General features: G+C 41.5%; 1 protein-coding gene across 1 annotated transcript in view; it reads right to left on the reverse strand.

Moving 5' to 3' along the window:
- Window positions 1-15872: 15872 nt before the first annotated feature.
- AHSG (alpha 2-HS glycoprotein) overlaps window positions 15873-19221 on the reverse strand; it is a 66298-nt gene continuing 62949 nt past the window's right edge. The window contains exon 7 of the mRNA XM_044070649.1: window positions 15873-16422. Within this exon, the coding sequence (XP_043926584.1) occupies window positions 16171-16422 (252 nt within the window). The 3' untranslated portion in view covers window positions 15873-16170. The remainder of the gene's footprint in view (window positions 16423-19221) is intronic.

The following is a 19221-nucleotide window of genomic DNA, read 5'->3' on the forward strand; positions in this document are numbered from 1 at the left end:
GACACCTAAAAATAGAAACTGGATACAGTTAACTATGAATGCAAAGGTCAAGTTTAAGCATAGCTGAGCGGGTTTGTGTGGCACAGTGCTCAGCAGTGCTTAAATATAGGTGAGAGATATATGTAAAAGTATAGCAGCATTCTACACATCCACATAGCCAAATGGTTAGAGTGACAGCCTTATGTGCAGTAGGTGCAGGGTCTGAGTGCACAGAAGGGTTATAAGCCATTTATTTTCCATTTACAAATTATGCCAATTATTTTTAAATCCTGATGTGCTGCACTCAACCAAGCTCTGCTAATCCCTTTTAAGCCATGCCAAGCACCACTTAAACATTATCTATTTTAGCACTGCTTGGTACTACACAGCTCCGCTTAGCTAGTTTGTGCACTGCTAAGTGGTACCAAACACTGCTAAGCATTGCCAGTTTAAGCACTGCTGAGCTGAACTGAGCTGGCTTGTGCAGTGTTAAGCAATGTGACGATTTAAAAAAAAAATCCCAATGGTATTAAAATGTGGGAAAACAGGGTACATTAAGTGCAATAGGCAGGAATATGGCAGAATGCATCAGGGTTCAATCTGTGGTGATACTATGGCAAATGCTGGAGAGGGTACATGCTTTTGGGTGCAGTGGTAGAGCATTGAAGAGTCCAGAGTCATGGTCAGACTCCTAGTCAAAACTCATGAAGACTGGTTCATGCAGGGTGGTTACTGGGGCTCGGTGTACAAAGCAGAGGCCTGGGAGTGGCTGGCAAGGGATATTACCAGTGCAACTGGTAGCACCTGCATAGGTAAGCAGGGCCATCACCACCACAATGACCTGAAAAGAAGAAAGAGGTCACTCTTGGATGCCTGGGTCCAAGAATTATGGGCAGGCTATGTTCCACAAGTGTGTAAGTATGTTTACCTGTGTTTCACCAATATTTAACCTTGAATGTCTGCTAAACTGGTATGCATAATGGTGTGCTTTTCTCCAAACAGCTGCAGAGGTGAGAGCTCACAATCTCGAGGTGCATGCAGGGTGCCTGGTCAGGTTGCACTGTGAGTGTGGTGAGTATGGATGTTTCTACCAATCTATAGTCATGTAAGCCAGAAAGAGTAAAGCATTAACTGATATTAGGTATATAAACAGTTTTGATTGTACTGTAATGAATGTGGTCATAGACCTTGGTAATCTCCAAACTCTGGACCCCACCCAGTTCGGGTTTGTGAAAAGCAGATCATGTCTCCTAAACCTGATAGACTTCTTTGAAGCAGTCACCAAAGCCATTTCACACCGCCTATCTAGATCTTGCCAAGGCTTTCAACACCATCCCCCACTCTGGAATTATAGATAAACTCACTAAACTAGGTATAAATCCCTATGTCACAAGATGGGTTGCCAACTGGCTCACTGACAGAACCCACACTGTGAAAGTAGCAGACTCAAAATCCAACTTCAGACCAGTGACAAGTGGTGTACCACAGGGTTCAGTCCTGAGTCCTCTCCTGTTTGGTATCTACTTCTCTGAAGTACAGGCTAACACAGAAGGTCTTTGGCTAATGAAGTTCGCAGATTACTGCAAACTAGGAGCCATAATCAAAACTCCTAATGATGTGGACATCCTACAAAAGGGCCTCACTGAGACCGATGCCTGGTGTCAAAGCCATGGCCTCAAGCTCAGTGCCAAAAAGTGCACTGTCATCTCCTTTGGTAAAAACTCTCTACCCATGAGCTACAACATAGGTGGTAGTATACTTAACACCGAAAGTGTGATAAGAGACCTTGGGACACAGGTGGACAGTAGTCTCTCCTTTGATAATTACATTGTCACAGTAGTCAGGAAATCCTACGTGGCACACCTCATCACAAAAGGTTTCTCATCCAGAAAAAAAGAGGTCATTGTTCCCCTCTACTCATCGCTCATTAGACCCATTATAGAGTACAACTCCCCTTTTGGTATGTACCTCACAAGACATCTACAACAACTGGAAAGGCCACAGAAATACTTCACAAAGAGGATTACTGGCCTCAAACAGATGCCCTATGCAGTCCGTCTCAAAAAACTCCAGCTTTACTCCATCACATATCATCTACTCAGAGGTGATCTCATCTTAACATACAAAGCTATGTCAAACCAGAGCTGTTGGACATGCTCCACTTAAAGAAATCTCAATCTCTCTGAGCTACATGCTCTAGGGGCCTAAACCTTGTCACCACAATAAACAGAACATGCCGGAGGGATAGATTCCTGTCCCAGAGTCTTCCCATTCTTCGGAATATACTACTTATCTATCTCAAACAAAGCTCCTCATTAGCACTCTTCAAGAAAAATCTTGATGATTGGATGGGAAATAAGAAATTCACCCCGGGAATCACTTCTGTGGCTCTGCTCAATAGTGGCACAGGAAAATAATTTTCTTGGGTGGCAAAAGCCTGGGTACCTTTTTGGCTGGGTTTGTATAGGCCCTAGGGCCGATAGCCTAGTACCTACCTATGAACCTATGAATAGTTCAGACATTGTAAAGGTGTCCCTGACTGTCCCTGATGTGTTCTGGCTAGTTCACTGTTTTATCGACATTCATATCTTATTGCTTGAGAGCTATGGCTAACGTACCTTGCAACCCCCTACGGCAGGAATTCAGGTCATAGCCATTATTAGTGGGGGGATACAGGCCCATCCTCAGTGACAGAGTGTACATATTCATCATACAAAGTTTGAGTATGAATAGAGAAACAGATATTACTGCACCCTAAGTTTTTTCTGAGGGTTCTGGCATGTGACAACCAGATTCTCTATATTCTGACAACAACCATCAGTTATTGGCCAGCTGTTTGCCAGACATCCATATGTTTGTGCCAACAGGACCACATATATCAGGCACACATACACTTTCTGTAAACATCTGTGTACTGGAGAGGTATGATGCCTACATGGAAGATATACTACAGCAGGTTTGCATTGCTGTTTGTCATTGTTGCACACTGATGTTGCTGGACTGTCCCCATATACTTGTAATAACACACATCTATTTGTCTGACACTGGCTGTATGACATAGTAGTGTGACTTTGCCCATACGGGACACACCGCAGTAGATTGCATTGATGGGTGCAGAGACATACAGCACACTTTGTCATGGCACACAGGGACATAACCGTTATTGCTACTATGTTGGTGATAGCCACATACATAGTGTGCTGATAGACTGTGGGGTATGACGTGGGAGGTAGCAGTGGGTAGTGCAGGCCATTTTGGTTGTGAAGGGCCTGTACATAGTGGATATCCATGTATCTGGTCCTGTGATGTGTTTCCCTCTTTCAGAAAGGATGTATTGAAGGAGGCACCCACCATTTTCAGAGGCTGATACAATGTTATCCTGGATGGCCTCAGACTGCATCATAACATTCTGCTGTTCAGGAGTCACCAGCATCATGAACAACGTGCAGCACTGTGGGCTGACCTTGTCACAGCAGTCAACCAAACAGGGCTACAAGACAGAACCTATGAGCAGGTCTGACATTTAGCAACATATATGGTCAATGCTACATGGCAAAGGACTGCAGCTGTGGCTAGGGACCATGCTGCCACTGATAGAAGGCCTGCAGCAGAACAGCCACTCTCAGCCACAGAGGAATTCCTGGCAAACCTGGAAGCAACCACTGGCTCCCAGCCATGCATCACCCTATACATCATTGAGGTGGGGGCCACAGCATCAACATCAGAGAAGCATCCAGGTAGGCTTCCTGTATTCATCACTGTAATACTCTATCAGTCATTGTGGCAGCCTCTGCATACCAGTACATGTATGTCAGGTCTGTCTACATTGCGTGGATGTTGGTTTTAATGCACAGTTGTGCACACATACTCAGAATGTCAGCAATGTGGGCAGTATCACATTAGTTGCTTTACATGTTGATATATGCAAATATTACCCAGTAGCAATGTCATAATTGATATTGCTGACAATACTTCTCCCTCAAATTTCCATAGGTATGTCAGGTGTGGCCTGAGTCCAAGGGCCTGTACCTGGTAAGTGTGATGCTGTTGTCTTATGATTCATATATAGCCTAAGAATGTTAAGGGATGCCATTTTGCCCTAGGCACAACTGTTATGCTTAGCCAGAGTACAATTCTTGTATGTTCCATTTTGGAGGGGTTAACTGAAGTGCATTGAATGGGTAATCACAGTTGTGTATTTGCAGGAGCAGTAACACATTTGCACTTATTGTTGAGAAGATTTGTGCAGTCTGCTATACAGGAGCCAATCACTCACAGATGCCTATTCCCACACAATATGGAGATGGTACATACCTGAGGCTGTGGTAGTATAACTGGCATAGTATGCTCAAGACGAGTGCATTGTGTTTTAGGTATAGGTCTATTAGATACACTGAAATATTGCTTATGTCACAGGCTTATAGTACTGGCAACATTAACCAGACGTAAATGCAGTGCAGGATATAAAGGAAATGTCTTGTCTGTGTATGTTGTAGTCTGTGTGTGTGCTGTGCATAGGATCAGAAATAAGATGTGGTATGTGTAATGCACTTGTGGCTCCTCAACTGTATGTATGTGTGTGGATCACCATACATAATAGTGCAGGTAGTAATGTACTTATTTTGTCTTCCTCCTCAAAGGTGAACATGGGGGTTGGAGTGTGTCACCCTCACAACCTGATGTCATTGTCTCATTGGACGCTGATGATGATGGTGGCCATACTGAGGCACAGGTGTGACTATTGGGGGCTGAATCTGTCCTATGGGTTGACATCCCACTTCGTCCCCCATTGTTCCCTCACACAGTCAGTATGCCCACACATACCCAGTCCCGTGAGGCCACAGATCTCAGATAGTCAGAGTGTGATGACATCGAACAGGAGAATGTGGCAACTATGGCATCAATGAGTGTAGACACTGGTCATAGCCAGAGAGCTGACCAATTCCCGCACAGGCAGATTGACAGGGGTGCTCTAAGGAGGACTGCTGCCCATCCACCACCTGTCACAGGTGTCACATCATGGATCACATGACATATGTTTCGGTCCATAATGGAGGCACAGCTACATTCCAAATGCAACACCAGATGGATGCTCAGGATTATGGATGCAGCACAGTCTGACATCCATGACTGCCTCCACTACATTGGTGACACCATGGATCATTTCACTGATGTAATGGACAGACAGTGGGGTGAGACATTGTCAGTCTTTGACCTCACATTGTGCTGGAACATCTAGTCGGAGTTGGGCATTGGACATGTGGTTGTAGGTCAGCAAAACCATCTGGTGAGAGTCCACGTGGACATGCACACTAACGCTCCCGTAGTGGCAGTACCTCCAGCACTACAGAATGGAATGTGCTGTCCACACCATTATCTGGCTGGCCATAGGAATGTGGTCCTGGGTGGTCCTGTGGGGGAGAGAGGCTCAGCAGATACCAGTCACTGTCAGCCACTAGCACTGTATCTGACCCTGGGCATGGTGATGCCATTGCCACTCCTGGTCAAGCCAGTTCCTGTGTTCATGGCCATGGACGGTGAACTGTCCACTCAGCCATATGTGGTCCACAGCTGTCCAACATACACATGTGTAGGTCTAGAACTGGGCTTCAATGTGTACATGTAAACACACTTATACATCACTAGCACATGCAGGTCACCAACAGACGCACATGCCACCTCGCCATGTCCCAGCTAGCCAGCACCCCTTTCTCACTCACACACATGCTGTCAACTGTTTGACACAGCCTAGGCCTCTGGCACTCCCACACCACACCCTGTGCATGTGATGATACCTGTGGCATATCCTTATCATCAAAAGCTTTGATAGAGGGGCATACAAATATCTGTCTGATGCATAGGGTGACTACATTATATTACATGTAATTTTGTATTGTGGTAGTGTTATGCCATGACAGGTGCTGTATGTTGGCATGTGTAATGAGTACACATCAAATTTTTTGTGCCTTTGTTGCATGATGTTAGATTGGCAGTAGTGCTTCAGAATGACAGCTGTTTTACAGAACTGTGTATGTTTCTGTTACAGGTGTCTGAGTGGCTAAGCTATGGAGACCTGGCTGCAATACAGTGGCACAGGATGGCATGGCAGTACATCAGACATATGACATCAGCAAGGTACGGATGTATACATATGTGGTTACATAGGTGCACATCTGTAGAAAAGCATCAGGAACAATGGAATCATGCATGCATAGTCTGTGACAAGGCCTGCTACCATTGATATGTGTCACCTGGGTGTTCTGTACATACAAATGTAGGTGGGGCGGATAACATTTATGCCTAGGTAGATGTGGGCTATTTAGGGCCTGCAGCTACTGACAGGGCAGCAAAATTCCTGACAATTGCACATCCACTGTATACTCAAGCACACAGAGTTGCCTTTATTGAGATTAGAACCCCTACCCGTCTATGAGTACACACTATAGCATTACATACGTATTGCGTATGCCATGGAGCTTATCTATTTTGAAATTGTCAGCCAGTGGTGTTAAGGTGGATGACATCAGCAGGCCTTGTATAGGAGACCAATGGGGAAGCTGGCAGGTAGTCACACAGCCTTAAAATGTATAACCATTGCACAGAGATAGGCAAGACAGGCATATGCACACTGATGCAAGGGGATATGTTACCCCCCCACACACAGACAGACACACACACACACACACACACACACACACACACACACACACACACACACACACACACACACACACACACACACACACACACTTGCCATGGAGCTTATATATTTTGAGATTGTCAGCCAGTGCTGTAAGGGTGGATGACATCAGCAGGCCTTGTAAAGAAGGTCAATGGGGATGCTGGCAGGTAGTCACAGGGCCTTAAAATGTATAACTATTGCACAGAGATAGGCATGTGTACACTGCTGCAAGGGGATATTTTGCACACACACACACACACACACACACACACACACACACACACACGCACACACGCACGCACGCACGCACACACACGCACACACACACACACACACACACACACACACACACACACACACGCACACACTTGACTGTAGCAAGATTATAACCCCTACCTATCTATTAGTATACTCTATAGAACTAAGTACTTATTACATGTGCAATGGAGCTTATCTGCTTTGAGATTCTCAGCCAGTGCTGTTAAGGTGGATGACATCAGCAGATGTTGACAGGGATGCCAATGTTGAGGCGGACACTAGTCACAGGGCCATAAAATGATTGGCCATTTCACAGACATAGGCCAGATGGGCATGTTTGTACTGCTGTAAGGCAAATATCTACACACACAAAGTGGCTGATGTGAGATTAGAATCCCCACCTACTTACTATTACACACTATAGCTCAGAGTACTTATTGCATGCACCAGCAGTTACATCTGGTATACATGTGGCTGCAGCCACAGTACTTGTGGGCTATGCAAAGTAGCCTTGTATTACAAAGCATGTGTGGCCTGCAGAGTCAACCTGCTTTATGCTGTTATTGTATCTACTGTCCTAGCAGTGGGGTACCTGTTAATACCTCTGCTATGTGTGTACAGTTACCAGTATCACCATTTCTGGATGGTTGCAGTTTGCTAGGTGGTCAATTGGCCAGTGACAATATGGCCTGTCCAAGTCCTGTGTTGAAGCCTTTGCATATTACACCACCTGTTCACCATTGTCTGTCTACAGGGTGACATTCTACAGACACAGGGTTATGTGGTTGGGTGGATTATGTCATTATGCAGCCTTGGTCTGTTATCCTCAGACAACTGTTGTGTGTGTAGGTGGTGATAACCCCAGCATTCTGAGTGTAGATGTGCACATTCATACATTCCCGCACACATATAAACATATATATTATGTGTTTATATATATAACAGGGATGTCAACATAGGTGTAGCTGTGTGTGTGCATTATGTAACTCTGTTAAATACATATATGTGGAGTAATCTAAAATATTCAGTTCTGAAGAAGTGATAATACGGAAGCGCTTGACCTGGATGTAATTTTTTATTTTATTGTGAAATTTTGAATCAAACGTTTGGGCATTAGTTATTGGAGTTGGAGTGGTTGCTGGATTACTTGTTGTTTATTCCACTCTTCACCCTTGGCTTTTACATATATGTGGAGGGTGTACATCACTCTACACATTTATGTATATATATATATATATATATATATATATATATATATATATATATATATATATATATATATATATATATATATATATATATATATATATATATATATATATATATATATGTACCTGTATATATATATATATATATATATATATATATATATATATATATATATATATATATATATATATATATAGTTATATATAGTTATATATATGTGTGTGTGTGTACCACATACTGATAGATGGGGTAATCATGTGTGAGGGGGATAGGGAGAGACCAATACATATAAATAGCTGTCTGTATGCACAGACATATTTTCACATATCAGTTCTATAGTTAGATAAGGCATCAGATATGGGCTCAGGTTAGGTAAGTATAGAAGCATGCCCAATGTGACTGTCAGTACTTACAAGGTGACTCCAGGCCAGACCCACCTGTAATCCAGTCCAGCATTTTGTGTGCTGCAGCCATTTTGGCTACTGCACCTGATTCAACAGTCCAGCACCTTCCTGATATTTTCTCCAAAGCATTCCCCAGCTGTATGCTGAATGTAATATATGACTCATACCTATTGACTGTACTGTAATAGACTGTACAGAGTTTTGCATCATATGTATGGTACGTTTTTCATAGTATTGTGATTTTTCTGGTACATCAGTGGCAAATAATAATAGACTGATGTTAGGAAATAATGACAGGCATAAGTTACTGGCTCCATACACAGCAGGGAACCCATGCTACTGCATGACCTGTTATTCTCTGAACTTTCTACATTTGTCTGGCCAGTAGTTAATCCTTTTCCTTATATTTGGGCATTTGTTCCACTACTGTTCATGGTATGATGTGACTGGGGTACATGATGTAGCACCACACACAGGGTGGCATTCTTCACACCTCTCACTGTACATATTTTAGCAGGATGTCCAGCATTCCACCCCATATGTCTGCTCTGTTCCTATACAGATGTGTTTTCCAGTAATATACTACTAAATGGAGCCCAGTGAATTGTATGTACTGACACAGTTAAGTGATGGCCTTTACATCCTGCTGCTTTTCTGACCTTTTGCAATCTGCTGTTATACTAGCCACCTTCTAGGTTACTCAGAGCATGTATAATGTCTGTAGGTTTAGCTCTCTGTCCCTCCATTGTGTCTGGCGTTGCCCAGCTTTCTTGCAGTAACAGATTGGGCATATTGACAGTCTGTGGGACTCCTACCACAGAAGTACCTCACATGCAAAAGTTGTAGGTGCAGCCAGCTTCGAATCATGAGCACCATCAACAATGCTAATGTACTTCGTCCACTGTGCCACACCAGCCACCAGAAAGTGAGGTTTAATTCCTCACACTATCAACAGCATACAGATCCCTGTATATTATGAAAAATAGAAACTGTAGCCAGGTTGTTTGGGACAGCTCTGGGATTGTGTGGTCTGCTGATATATCCATGCAAACATACTGTTAATGCAGTTGTATGGGAACACTAATGTGTTGGGGGTAGGGGACTCTACCACTGATAGTCATACATCTGTCCTATGAGCCCACTGTTTGGCATTTTCCTTGCATACTGCAGTGGGTTTTTCTACCTTGTGGCCTAATGCATATTATGGGGCAGTCCGTATTGGACAGAGTACCTGTTGTACCACATAGCTGTTAGTTCTTTGCAAGTAGCCCAGTAGTCCACTCTGTTCCCTTGCATACATGCAGCAGGTCCATACATATGCTACCATAGTCTAGTGTCCCATACATTTGTTGTAAAGGAGAGTGCGTACATTTGTTGTAAAGGAGAGTGCCTTATCTTGTGAATGCAGCAGTTGAGATACCTGTGTTGCAGGGCTAACTCTGTCTGATGCGTGCAGTACACACGCAATATATGATAAGGTACAGGTTGTGTGGTGTGGCTGGCATCCTTTTTATTATGTATGTGAGTCAGAGTAAGGTGTCAGTCCCTTGGATTCTAGATTGTCAGTACATGTGATATGCGTTTCCTCTTTGCCAAGGCCAGGGCATATTGGGCACGCCTATGGCTGCCTACAGGGACAGCCTCATGGGGTTCCTCCTCCAAGTCCCCATGTAGGTGTGGCTGTGGGGACCTTTGTACTAGTGACAGGCTGTGTGTCCCTTCCCTGTGACAATCCTGCTGCAGCTGTTTCCACAGGATCATATTGTGTAGCATGGCACATACTGTGAACATCTGTGCACATGTGGCTGGAGAATAGTGCAGGGCTCCATCAGATATATTAAGGCACCAGAACCATGACTTGAGCAGCCCAAACACACGCTCTATAATGTTCCTACTTTGTGCATGTGTCTCATTATGGCATTCTTCAGTGTGTGTGTGTGTGCGTGCATTTCTGATGAGCGTCGTCATCCACGGTTCCAGTGTGTAGCCAGCATCCCCCAGTAGATGACAGTACGGGATGTCCCCTCTGGAAAACATCTGGTACAGCTATGATGCATGCCATATATGGGAGTCATGATAACTGCTAAGGCTGCCAGCACACACATTCATGACAATGCCCTAGGCATTGCACACAACCTGGCAGTTGATGGAGTGATACCCCTTGCAGTTGACGTAGACTCTACCCTCCTCTCCAGGTGGTGCTTTGATGTGTACATGAGTGCAGTCTATGGCACCCAGTACCTCAGGATAGTGTGCAACATGGTAGAAGAGATGCATACTTCTGGCTCTCTTCTCAGGGGTGCAGGGTAAATAAATGTGCTCACTGGCATGTGTTTGCATGTCAACCAGGAACTTGTGGAGCACCTTGGGTGCTGATGCCGTCGAGAACACATCATGTTTCCAGTTATTTTTTGAAAATTACCTATAGCTAGTATTCTAAGGATTACAAATACCTTTGTTTCCACTGGGATGAGTTCCCCTCTGTTGGCCCTGGGTCTGAGTTGAGGGCGGCAGAGCTCAGTGAGTTCTTGTAGCATGTCCCTGTGCACCCTGTAGTACTCTGCAATCTCCAGCTCATGCATCTCCTAGAAGGTTACCCTGGGTCTGAACACTCTTCTCCTTCTCAGTCGGGCCTATTGTCAGCATCAACATCAACACTGACCTCAGCCTCTAGCACATACAGATATAGCAGAGCAACAACAGCCACTAGAATTATGTCAGTTAAAAATTCCCAAGTCTGTACTCTAATGGTGCAGAGTATGGAGGAAAAATCAGATTGTAGGGTTTATGCACACTTTATAGTGGTCTGATACAGATGCAGCCTGTATGATTGTCTAACTATGATGCATTCCACCTGCCAGGTACATCACTGAGGGGTTTGAATTGCCCAGAGTAAGTGGAACAGGGGTTATATGTAATTTATACATGATTGGCTTTCACAGGCTATTTCCTTTTTTTTTTTTTAATTGCTTCCCTGCTAAGCACAATAGTCTACAAACCTACACCACAGGTATAAACAATGCATAGCAGTCTGGACACACCTCCATTGATGGGAATGCTCAGCCCAGCAGAGCGCCACACAAACATGCTCAATCCGGTTAAAGCAAATGCCCCGATGTTAAACAAAGCTTAGCAGGACTGGGCATGCCCCCCCCCCCGCTTAACTGAGAGGTGCGTCATGCAAACTGGTATCCCCCAGCTCCAATCTGCCTAAACATATAGTGACACACCCCTTTTTGATGTCAACTAGCTGTTCTGTGGACACCAACATGGTTCTGGGGCTACACAGATTTTATCTATGGACACAGTAATCTATTTTTGCTATTCAGTAACCCCAGCTCATTTGAATGAGCACGTGCACACAACCTGGATACTACACTATTCCAGGTCCTGCCTCCTTAGTAACCACAGAAATCTACCATTGTACATACTCTATGCATGGCCATATAATGCATTATTGTCACATATTTCTTATTTTTCATTTTGAAACTTTTAAATATTTTTTTTGCATAATGGCATATTTGCCTACTGGTGCCCACTGTGCAAACATAATACGGGTATTATAAAACCTTATATTAAATAATTTTGCATTACTTTCTGGACACACAGGGCACAGTTTTGCACATATCTGTGCCTACTATGCAATTTATGACTTTCTACATGGGCTTTTACAGCCCCTGGTCAGTTTTATTTTCTTGTACATGGAAATTTTTTCTGTACACTTCGGACACCAAAACAGGGTCTGCAGGGCTGCCTATCGACTTGCTGGATCACTTCAGCACTGTCATTTGCATGCAGTTCACCTGCTTTTGAGGTGATTTGCATGCCATGGACACACCCATGTTTGCACGGTCATGCATGCCCCTCTGCTCTGTTTACTGGATCGCATGGCTGCTTACTTCCGTGTAAGCTCAGTGCCACTATGCCTACATAGAAAATCACTCCTCGTAGGCTGTATTGAATTCTCCCCATAGTCAGCTTATAAATTCAGCCAGAGACTAGAACTCTGAATATACTGAAGTCACGCTTCATCTTTTTATGATGTCTTTATATATACACTAGCTTCAAGATCACTGTACCATAAAGTAGGGGTAATACCAGAAACTCCATTGTCCGACATGCCTTATTTCATGACCTTAAGTGTTTTTAGAGTATGACATTTAGACAATATGGTTTTCATATATTATGGTCATTAAGTATCATAGTCTCAAGATTAATTGTTTGGACATGACTATGTTACATAAAGTGGTAGTAAACCACTGGATTATTGATATTATTATTAGCATTATCATCATCATCATCATCGTAAGTGCAAGTGTGTGTGTGTGTGTGTGTGTGTGTGTGTGTGTGTGCGTGTGTGCGTGTGTGTGTGTGTGTGTGTGTGTGTGTGTGTGTGTGTGTGTGTGTGTGTGTGTGTGTGTGTGTGTGTGTGTGTGTCTTGATGCTCCATCTGGTATATGCTGAAATTGTTGTTTCTGCATCATGTTTGTATCACACTGAATATGTCTTATGTGATTCCTTAACATTTTCTTAAATGAAGGATAGTCGAATGTTAGTTGCATTGATGTACAAATAGCAAAGAGAGGTGTTTTCAAATAAAACTTTGAGAATGAGCAGTGACACCGTTTACTAGTGTAAAATGTGGAAATGTGTGTTGTTCTCTGTGGTGTGTGTCTGAGTAGTAGATTAGGGTAGTTTTGTGATGTTAATGTCAAATGTTTGGGATATAATTTAAGTTTCATGTTTTTAGAAGATGATAGTGTGTGCATGAATGTTTGTTGGTTAGGTTTAGACTTAGGACTACAGAGAATGGGATAAATGTAGTGTTCTGTGTGTTTGTTATTGCATGTGGTACGTGTCTAGTTGTCTCGAGTAATGGTAGTTTTAGAAGGTGTGTTTTTTTTTTTTTTTTGCAAGGCAAGATGTGGGATTGCAATAAAGAGCAGGGGCAGGACTAAGGTCATCTGGAATTAGTAAGATGCTGCTGTGGGTGAATGTGTAGAGTTGGGGATAGAAAAAGGTTAGGATTATCATGCTTCCTCCTCCTATCCTTTCTAGTGTGTGCTAACCCTGCCACTAACCCCAACCTTACACCTTACCTTAGTAGAACCCTTTCCATGACACTTCCACTATTTAAATAAATTAGAATATAGTGGTAGGATTTTGATTTAGGAATCTCAAGAGGAAACTGTTTTCCTTTTACAATATTTTTTTCTTGTCACTTGTTTTTGCTTTTAAGCTAGTCTGAAATGCAAGCATCAAACATCTGTGTTACAATGCTTTTGTATTTCAATAATTTCTCATAAACTCATATGTGTCAGTATACACGTTGCATGTTTCACTGTAGTTGTTCATCACACATTACACATGTGATCCTGATAGCTTCATAAATGCTTCCTGATCCCAGCCAGGTACCTTCCAGCCAGAGTGAGAGCCTTGTGGTCCATTTATTCTCTAAATGGCAGTCCTCATCAGCTAGAAGAAAATGACCCAGTTTGCTAGAGCCAGTGGACTCCCTTCTCAGCACTTTACATGGTCTAACCACAGCTGTATGTTACCTATCATAGAAAGAATTTGTGCCTTCAACACATCTTCATATGACTTAGTATTATCATTGATGAGCAGTGTGCATTCAGCAGGGTCATTCTACAAAGGTGCAACACTTAGTGCTCCCTCTAGGTGTCACCCATGTGGCAAGCCAGATCCACCACCCTCTCCCAAGATTAAAGAACTTGCAATGGCTGCTCACTTCTGTAGCCCATCCCCTCTAGCATTCTTGCTGCTAACTGAACTATGAATAGTTTGAGTCACACTAAGGGCATTATATCTTTGTGCTATTGGAGTAGGCTGGCATTCCATACTTTGTTACCACTTTGATTACATCAATCCATTGTAACAATTCCTGTAGTGTATTGCCCTTACTTGTGTTTCCTCCTTCACCATAACGTGTATCCCACATTGGCTTTACAGTTAATTCCCTAGTGTTCCATTTCCAGGAAGGCACAACCTCTGGGCAAAGACATATCATGCTTATGATTGCATGTAGTGTGCCAGGTGGGATGCATGTAGATGGATGTGGCATAAGTACAAAAGTCACAGACATATCATTTGCACTATTTCTGTATATGGTGTACTGTGCTGGGTACATGGGTATGGATGTAGCATAAAGACAAGTGTCATAAACATATCATGTGCATTATGTCTGCATACAGGTCACCAGGTAGAATATATTGTTGTGGTTGTGGTATAAGGATAAGATGATAGCTATTTGCTGTGCTATGTGCTTTCTGTCATGATGGAAGTGAAACTGGAACCTGTGCTACATCTATCTGGCCTAATCATCCTGCATTCAGAAGGGATACATTGTAGAAGCATACTTTATGCACATATGTATGTTCCATTCCAGAATATCATTAAGGAACCTAGCTCACATTCTCAGTTGCTACAAAGTACTGTCTGGTTATGTGACTTGCTCAAGATCACACAGTAGGCATGTAGGCATATGAAGGTAGAAAGATTCAAACTCTATACCTTTGTGACAGAAAATAGTTCATTAACAAGTCAGAGCTTTAGTCCAGTGCACAAACAGCCAGCTATGAAACTGTGGTATGCAGAAAGGGTACCCTTCTTAATCACATGCATCCAATCTACAAATCTAGAAAGAGCAGTATATGCAGCCTAACCTATGGCCATTTGTTTTGCCCACATGTCTACATAGCATATTTTTTTTTTGGACATTAATGGACAAAGACGTGTCTTTTTTTCTTTACCCACATTTCTCTTATTTTCTAATTTATATTCTATCTTTTGATTTACTTTGCTACTTGTATTTTGTTTGCCGTTGTGTTACTCAGTGTTCCATGTGCTGTACTTCTGCTAATGTGTGGACAACTTTGTGAACGTGTACAATGCAGATGTCTATCAATGGTCAAATTAATGTTTTGTAGGTGAAACCAAAGACAAAGAAACCACTAACATTAAAACAAAGAAAGCCAGAAATACAAAAGTAAAGCAAGGTCCAGACAATTGTTTTGTTTTAAACCTCATAAAGTTTCATTTTCAACTTTAAGGTATGTTCTTGCACAATGGTCTGTAAAGTTCCACACTCTCATTATGAGTTAATGCATACCTAGTATCAGTGCAGATGTCAGGTAAGTGTAAGGTGAGCACATGCTTCACAATGTATATTGTAATCTTTATTACTAATGTGACAGCCATGTCCTTCTTTTTATTTGGTTATTATAGTTGTGCATGATCATCCTTTAGCAATACACAGCCCCCTCCAATATTACAAAAAAAAAAAAAAAAAAAAAAAAAAAACACCCACATGCACACACAAATTCATTTAGAAATCATTATTTATTAAGTAGTGTCTACTGTTAGTATGTTGTTCCATACAGTACACCAATATTAGCCTTCTAGTTTCACATGGGACTTTCACAATTTTTTTGCAATGGCCAGTAACACCTAAACATTACAAGTACTGGCTGTGAGTGTCATAGGGGACATAGGACACTATTTTCCATTTTACCAGCTTATATCCTCATACAAGTGCATTCTGAAAATGGTTTTACTACTCTCACAATCTGTTACTTGAACAGAGTATTATAACTTAAACTCTAACAATATCATTGCTGCTTAAAAGAAACGGATTCTGCCTGGGCACCGAGGCAGTGTGGGGACACCACCTGGTGCAGCCTCAGGAGCAACCAAGGTTCTTTTTACTTGCTTATGAATGACATCTGCTGGAGCATCGACTGAAGCCTGTTGTTGTTGCGTAGCATCAGATTTTTGCACTGGGACAGCAGGGTCTTGGACAGCTGGGGTCTCAGTCTGAACAGCAACAGCTACTGGTGTGTCTTTATTTTCTGTGAGAGCAATAGCTGCAGACTGAAATATCAAAAATGAATCTGCATTATTTAGGTTACAGAAATCTTTGTAGAATAATACTACTGCATCACATATCACTGGTACAGTAAACATTTTTATTGTACCAAACTAATATTGAGTTATTTTCAGTTGTCGTCACAGCCTAAATGAAAATCAAGTAATCAAAAATATTGTAGGTTAAGTAATCGCCAAATGAAGGAAATCAGGAGAGTGCATGCCTTGGTTTGGGAGAAACCTACCCACAACCAATACAACTGCACCAATATGCAACATTGCTAACTACAGTACATTAGTAAAGGAACCTAGAGCACAGGGCTTGGAGAAATACATGATAAATCATTTCTGTAATTTATTCACAAAAGTATGGACTGCACATTTAAATTTGACACAGACATAAGGATTTTGTGAAGCATCTAACCCCCAAATTTTATGTTGCCTCTCATACCTCAGCATTTTCTCTACACCTGAGTAATCAATGATATATGGAATTTCAGGAAACAACTATACGATCACGTTGGTACTTATAGGCTCCTAACTCTACTTGCATGATATTTCATTGGTTTCTGGCTCCAAAACAGACCCTTGGTGTACCTGGACTTTAGAAATGGTATATTAGGTGCTGAGATTCCTTCCTTTCACATATATACTTATGTCCAGAGTAGTGCAGTACAAGTCTGACCAGCTTAAGTCCACTCTACAAGATACTGACGAGATTAATTTTTGATTGGCCTAACAATACTGTGATGGATGCATACAATAATATGAATGGGTGTCTCATGTCACAAATATTAACAACAATTAATGTGATGCATGACTGGTTGTTTGCTTTAATGACCTGGTGTAATATGAATGAAAGTGCTTTACATGACTCCTAGAGAGCATTAAGTACCTTTGTAGTGTATAAAAATTAGTAGGTTACAGGACTCAAGCTCAGCTTTAAGGACTTTTATGTAATATGAATACTTTAATACTAGGACCATGAGCTTGAATGACCTTTTGTATAATATAAACATGGAAAGTTTTATGGAAATGAATAAAGCATTAGAGAGCATTATATAACATGAGCAGTTAGTGTGTTGCATTTATGATAGTGAACTTTAAGAACCTTTGCATAAATATTAGGACTTAGTGTGACATTACTGGTAAGGTTCATTAGGAACTTCTGTATAATGTGAACACTTAGTTTGTTACAGGACTTTGAACAACATAAACTTTTAGTGGATTGCATGACTCCATCTGAGCTTTGGTGACCATTGCTTAAATGACAACTAATTTCTAAACACACAATTTTCTTTTCTGAGTGCTCTTTCCTTCAGACAAAATTATTTCTATACTGCAACATATAAAAGTGAATGAGTTTGCTGTTATCCCTCTCTGTGGCATTTCTGTGAAGTTCATCATCTTCACTGTACAACATGATGTGTTTTAAGGAAATCTCATGATACTGACTTTAGGAATTTGTATCCCTGACTTTTATATCATCCTAAGCATCCTGTTTTAATCTTTTTTTTCCTTTCATAAACCTATGCATCTCTGAGGATTCACCACTATTTTACTCTGTACTGGTATATACAGCTTCCTTATTTTGCTTCCCTGGAGCCATAAACCTACTGAACCTTTGGAAATTAACAATTTGTTTATTGCATAATCTCAGTGTGAGGAAGCCTGATACATATGGCAAAAATACATGAAGAGTTATCCCACCTTTCCTTTGAAAAAAAAAATCATCTAAGCACTATATTATAGATGAAGAGGAAATTATTTATTGCAGTAATTTTAAAAACATGGTAAAAACAAGCCAGCAGGCGTCATTGGACATAAATCCTCAGATTCTCAAAGACAGTAGCAATTCTGAGTTCTGACTTTCTAAGTAAATGCAAAGAAAATACTGTAGGAGATGGCAGGGCATGGTAATCTTATTTCCTGGAAACACTAATTGCATTATAAGAAAGAGAAAGCACAGACAAAAAAATCATGTCATTATGACTCACCCATCAAGTCACTGAGGTAGAGCAACATAAACATTAGAAATAATTATTTACTGTGCTACATAATAGAGGTTTGCAAACCATCTTCTCCATTTCAGCTGATCACTCTCATCCCTATTTGGGATACACACGCAAACACACACACACACACACACACACACACACACACACACACACACACACACACACATATATATATATATATATATACATATATGCATAAATAACTTCATCTAGTAAAAAAAACAAAAAAAATAAGACTTCTTAGTAGAAACCAAGAGTTCTTAGTAAAAAAATGCAACCCTCTGTGGTCCTTTTAGCTTTCGTTCCTTTATTCAGTATCAGAACTTCATCAGAATGGATCAAATGTCAAGAAGGGTCCAGAAATATAATACAAAAACAATGCTCATGAATATTAACAAGTACTAAAATGAACCAGTGGTGAAACACAGTAAACTAGTACAGTAATGAATAAGCTTCCTAATTATGTTGAACAAAATGCCCATGCTAAATAAACTGTTAGCTGAAAACAGTAGGATTTCTTATAACAATGGGGGTTCCTTAAGTGTAATACACATGTAACTGTGATAATGCCAAACCCAGACTGAAGTACTGGAATGCAATAATGAAATGTAAACCAATAATGACAGCTGTAGTGCACATTTTACCGAAAAAGTAGTAAACCTTATTGAAACCATTTAAGTGCACATCTTAGGTTGAGGGACTCATTCAACCCTGGACTGAATTCAGCCTTCAACCTTAATTGCCATTTCAATTCCTGTAATTGTAATTTACAATCTGCATCACCAAA

The sequence above is a fragment of the Protopterus annectens genome, chromosome 4.part1, assembly GCF_019279795.1.
Source record: "Protopterus annectens isolate FY-2018-M chromosome 4.part1, PAN1.0, whole genome shotgun sequence".
Lineage (NCBI taxonomy): Eukaryota > Metazoa > Chordata > Ceratodontiformes > Protopteridae > Protopterus > Protopterus annectens.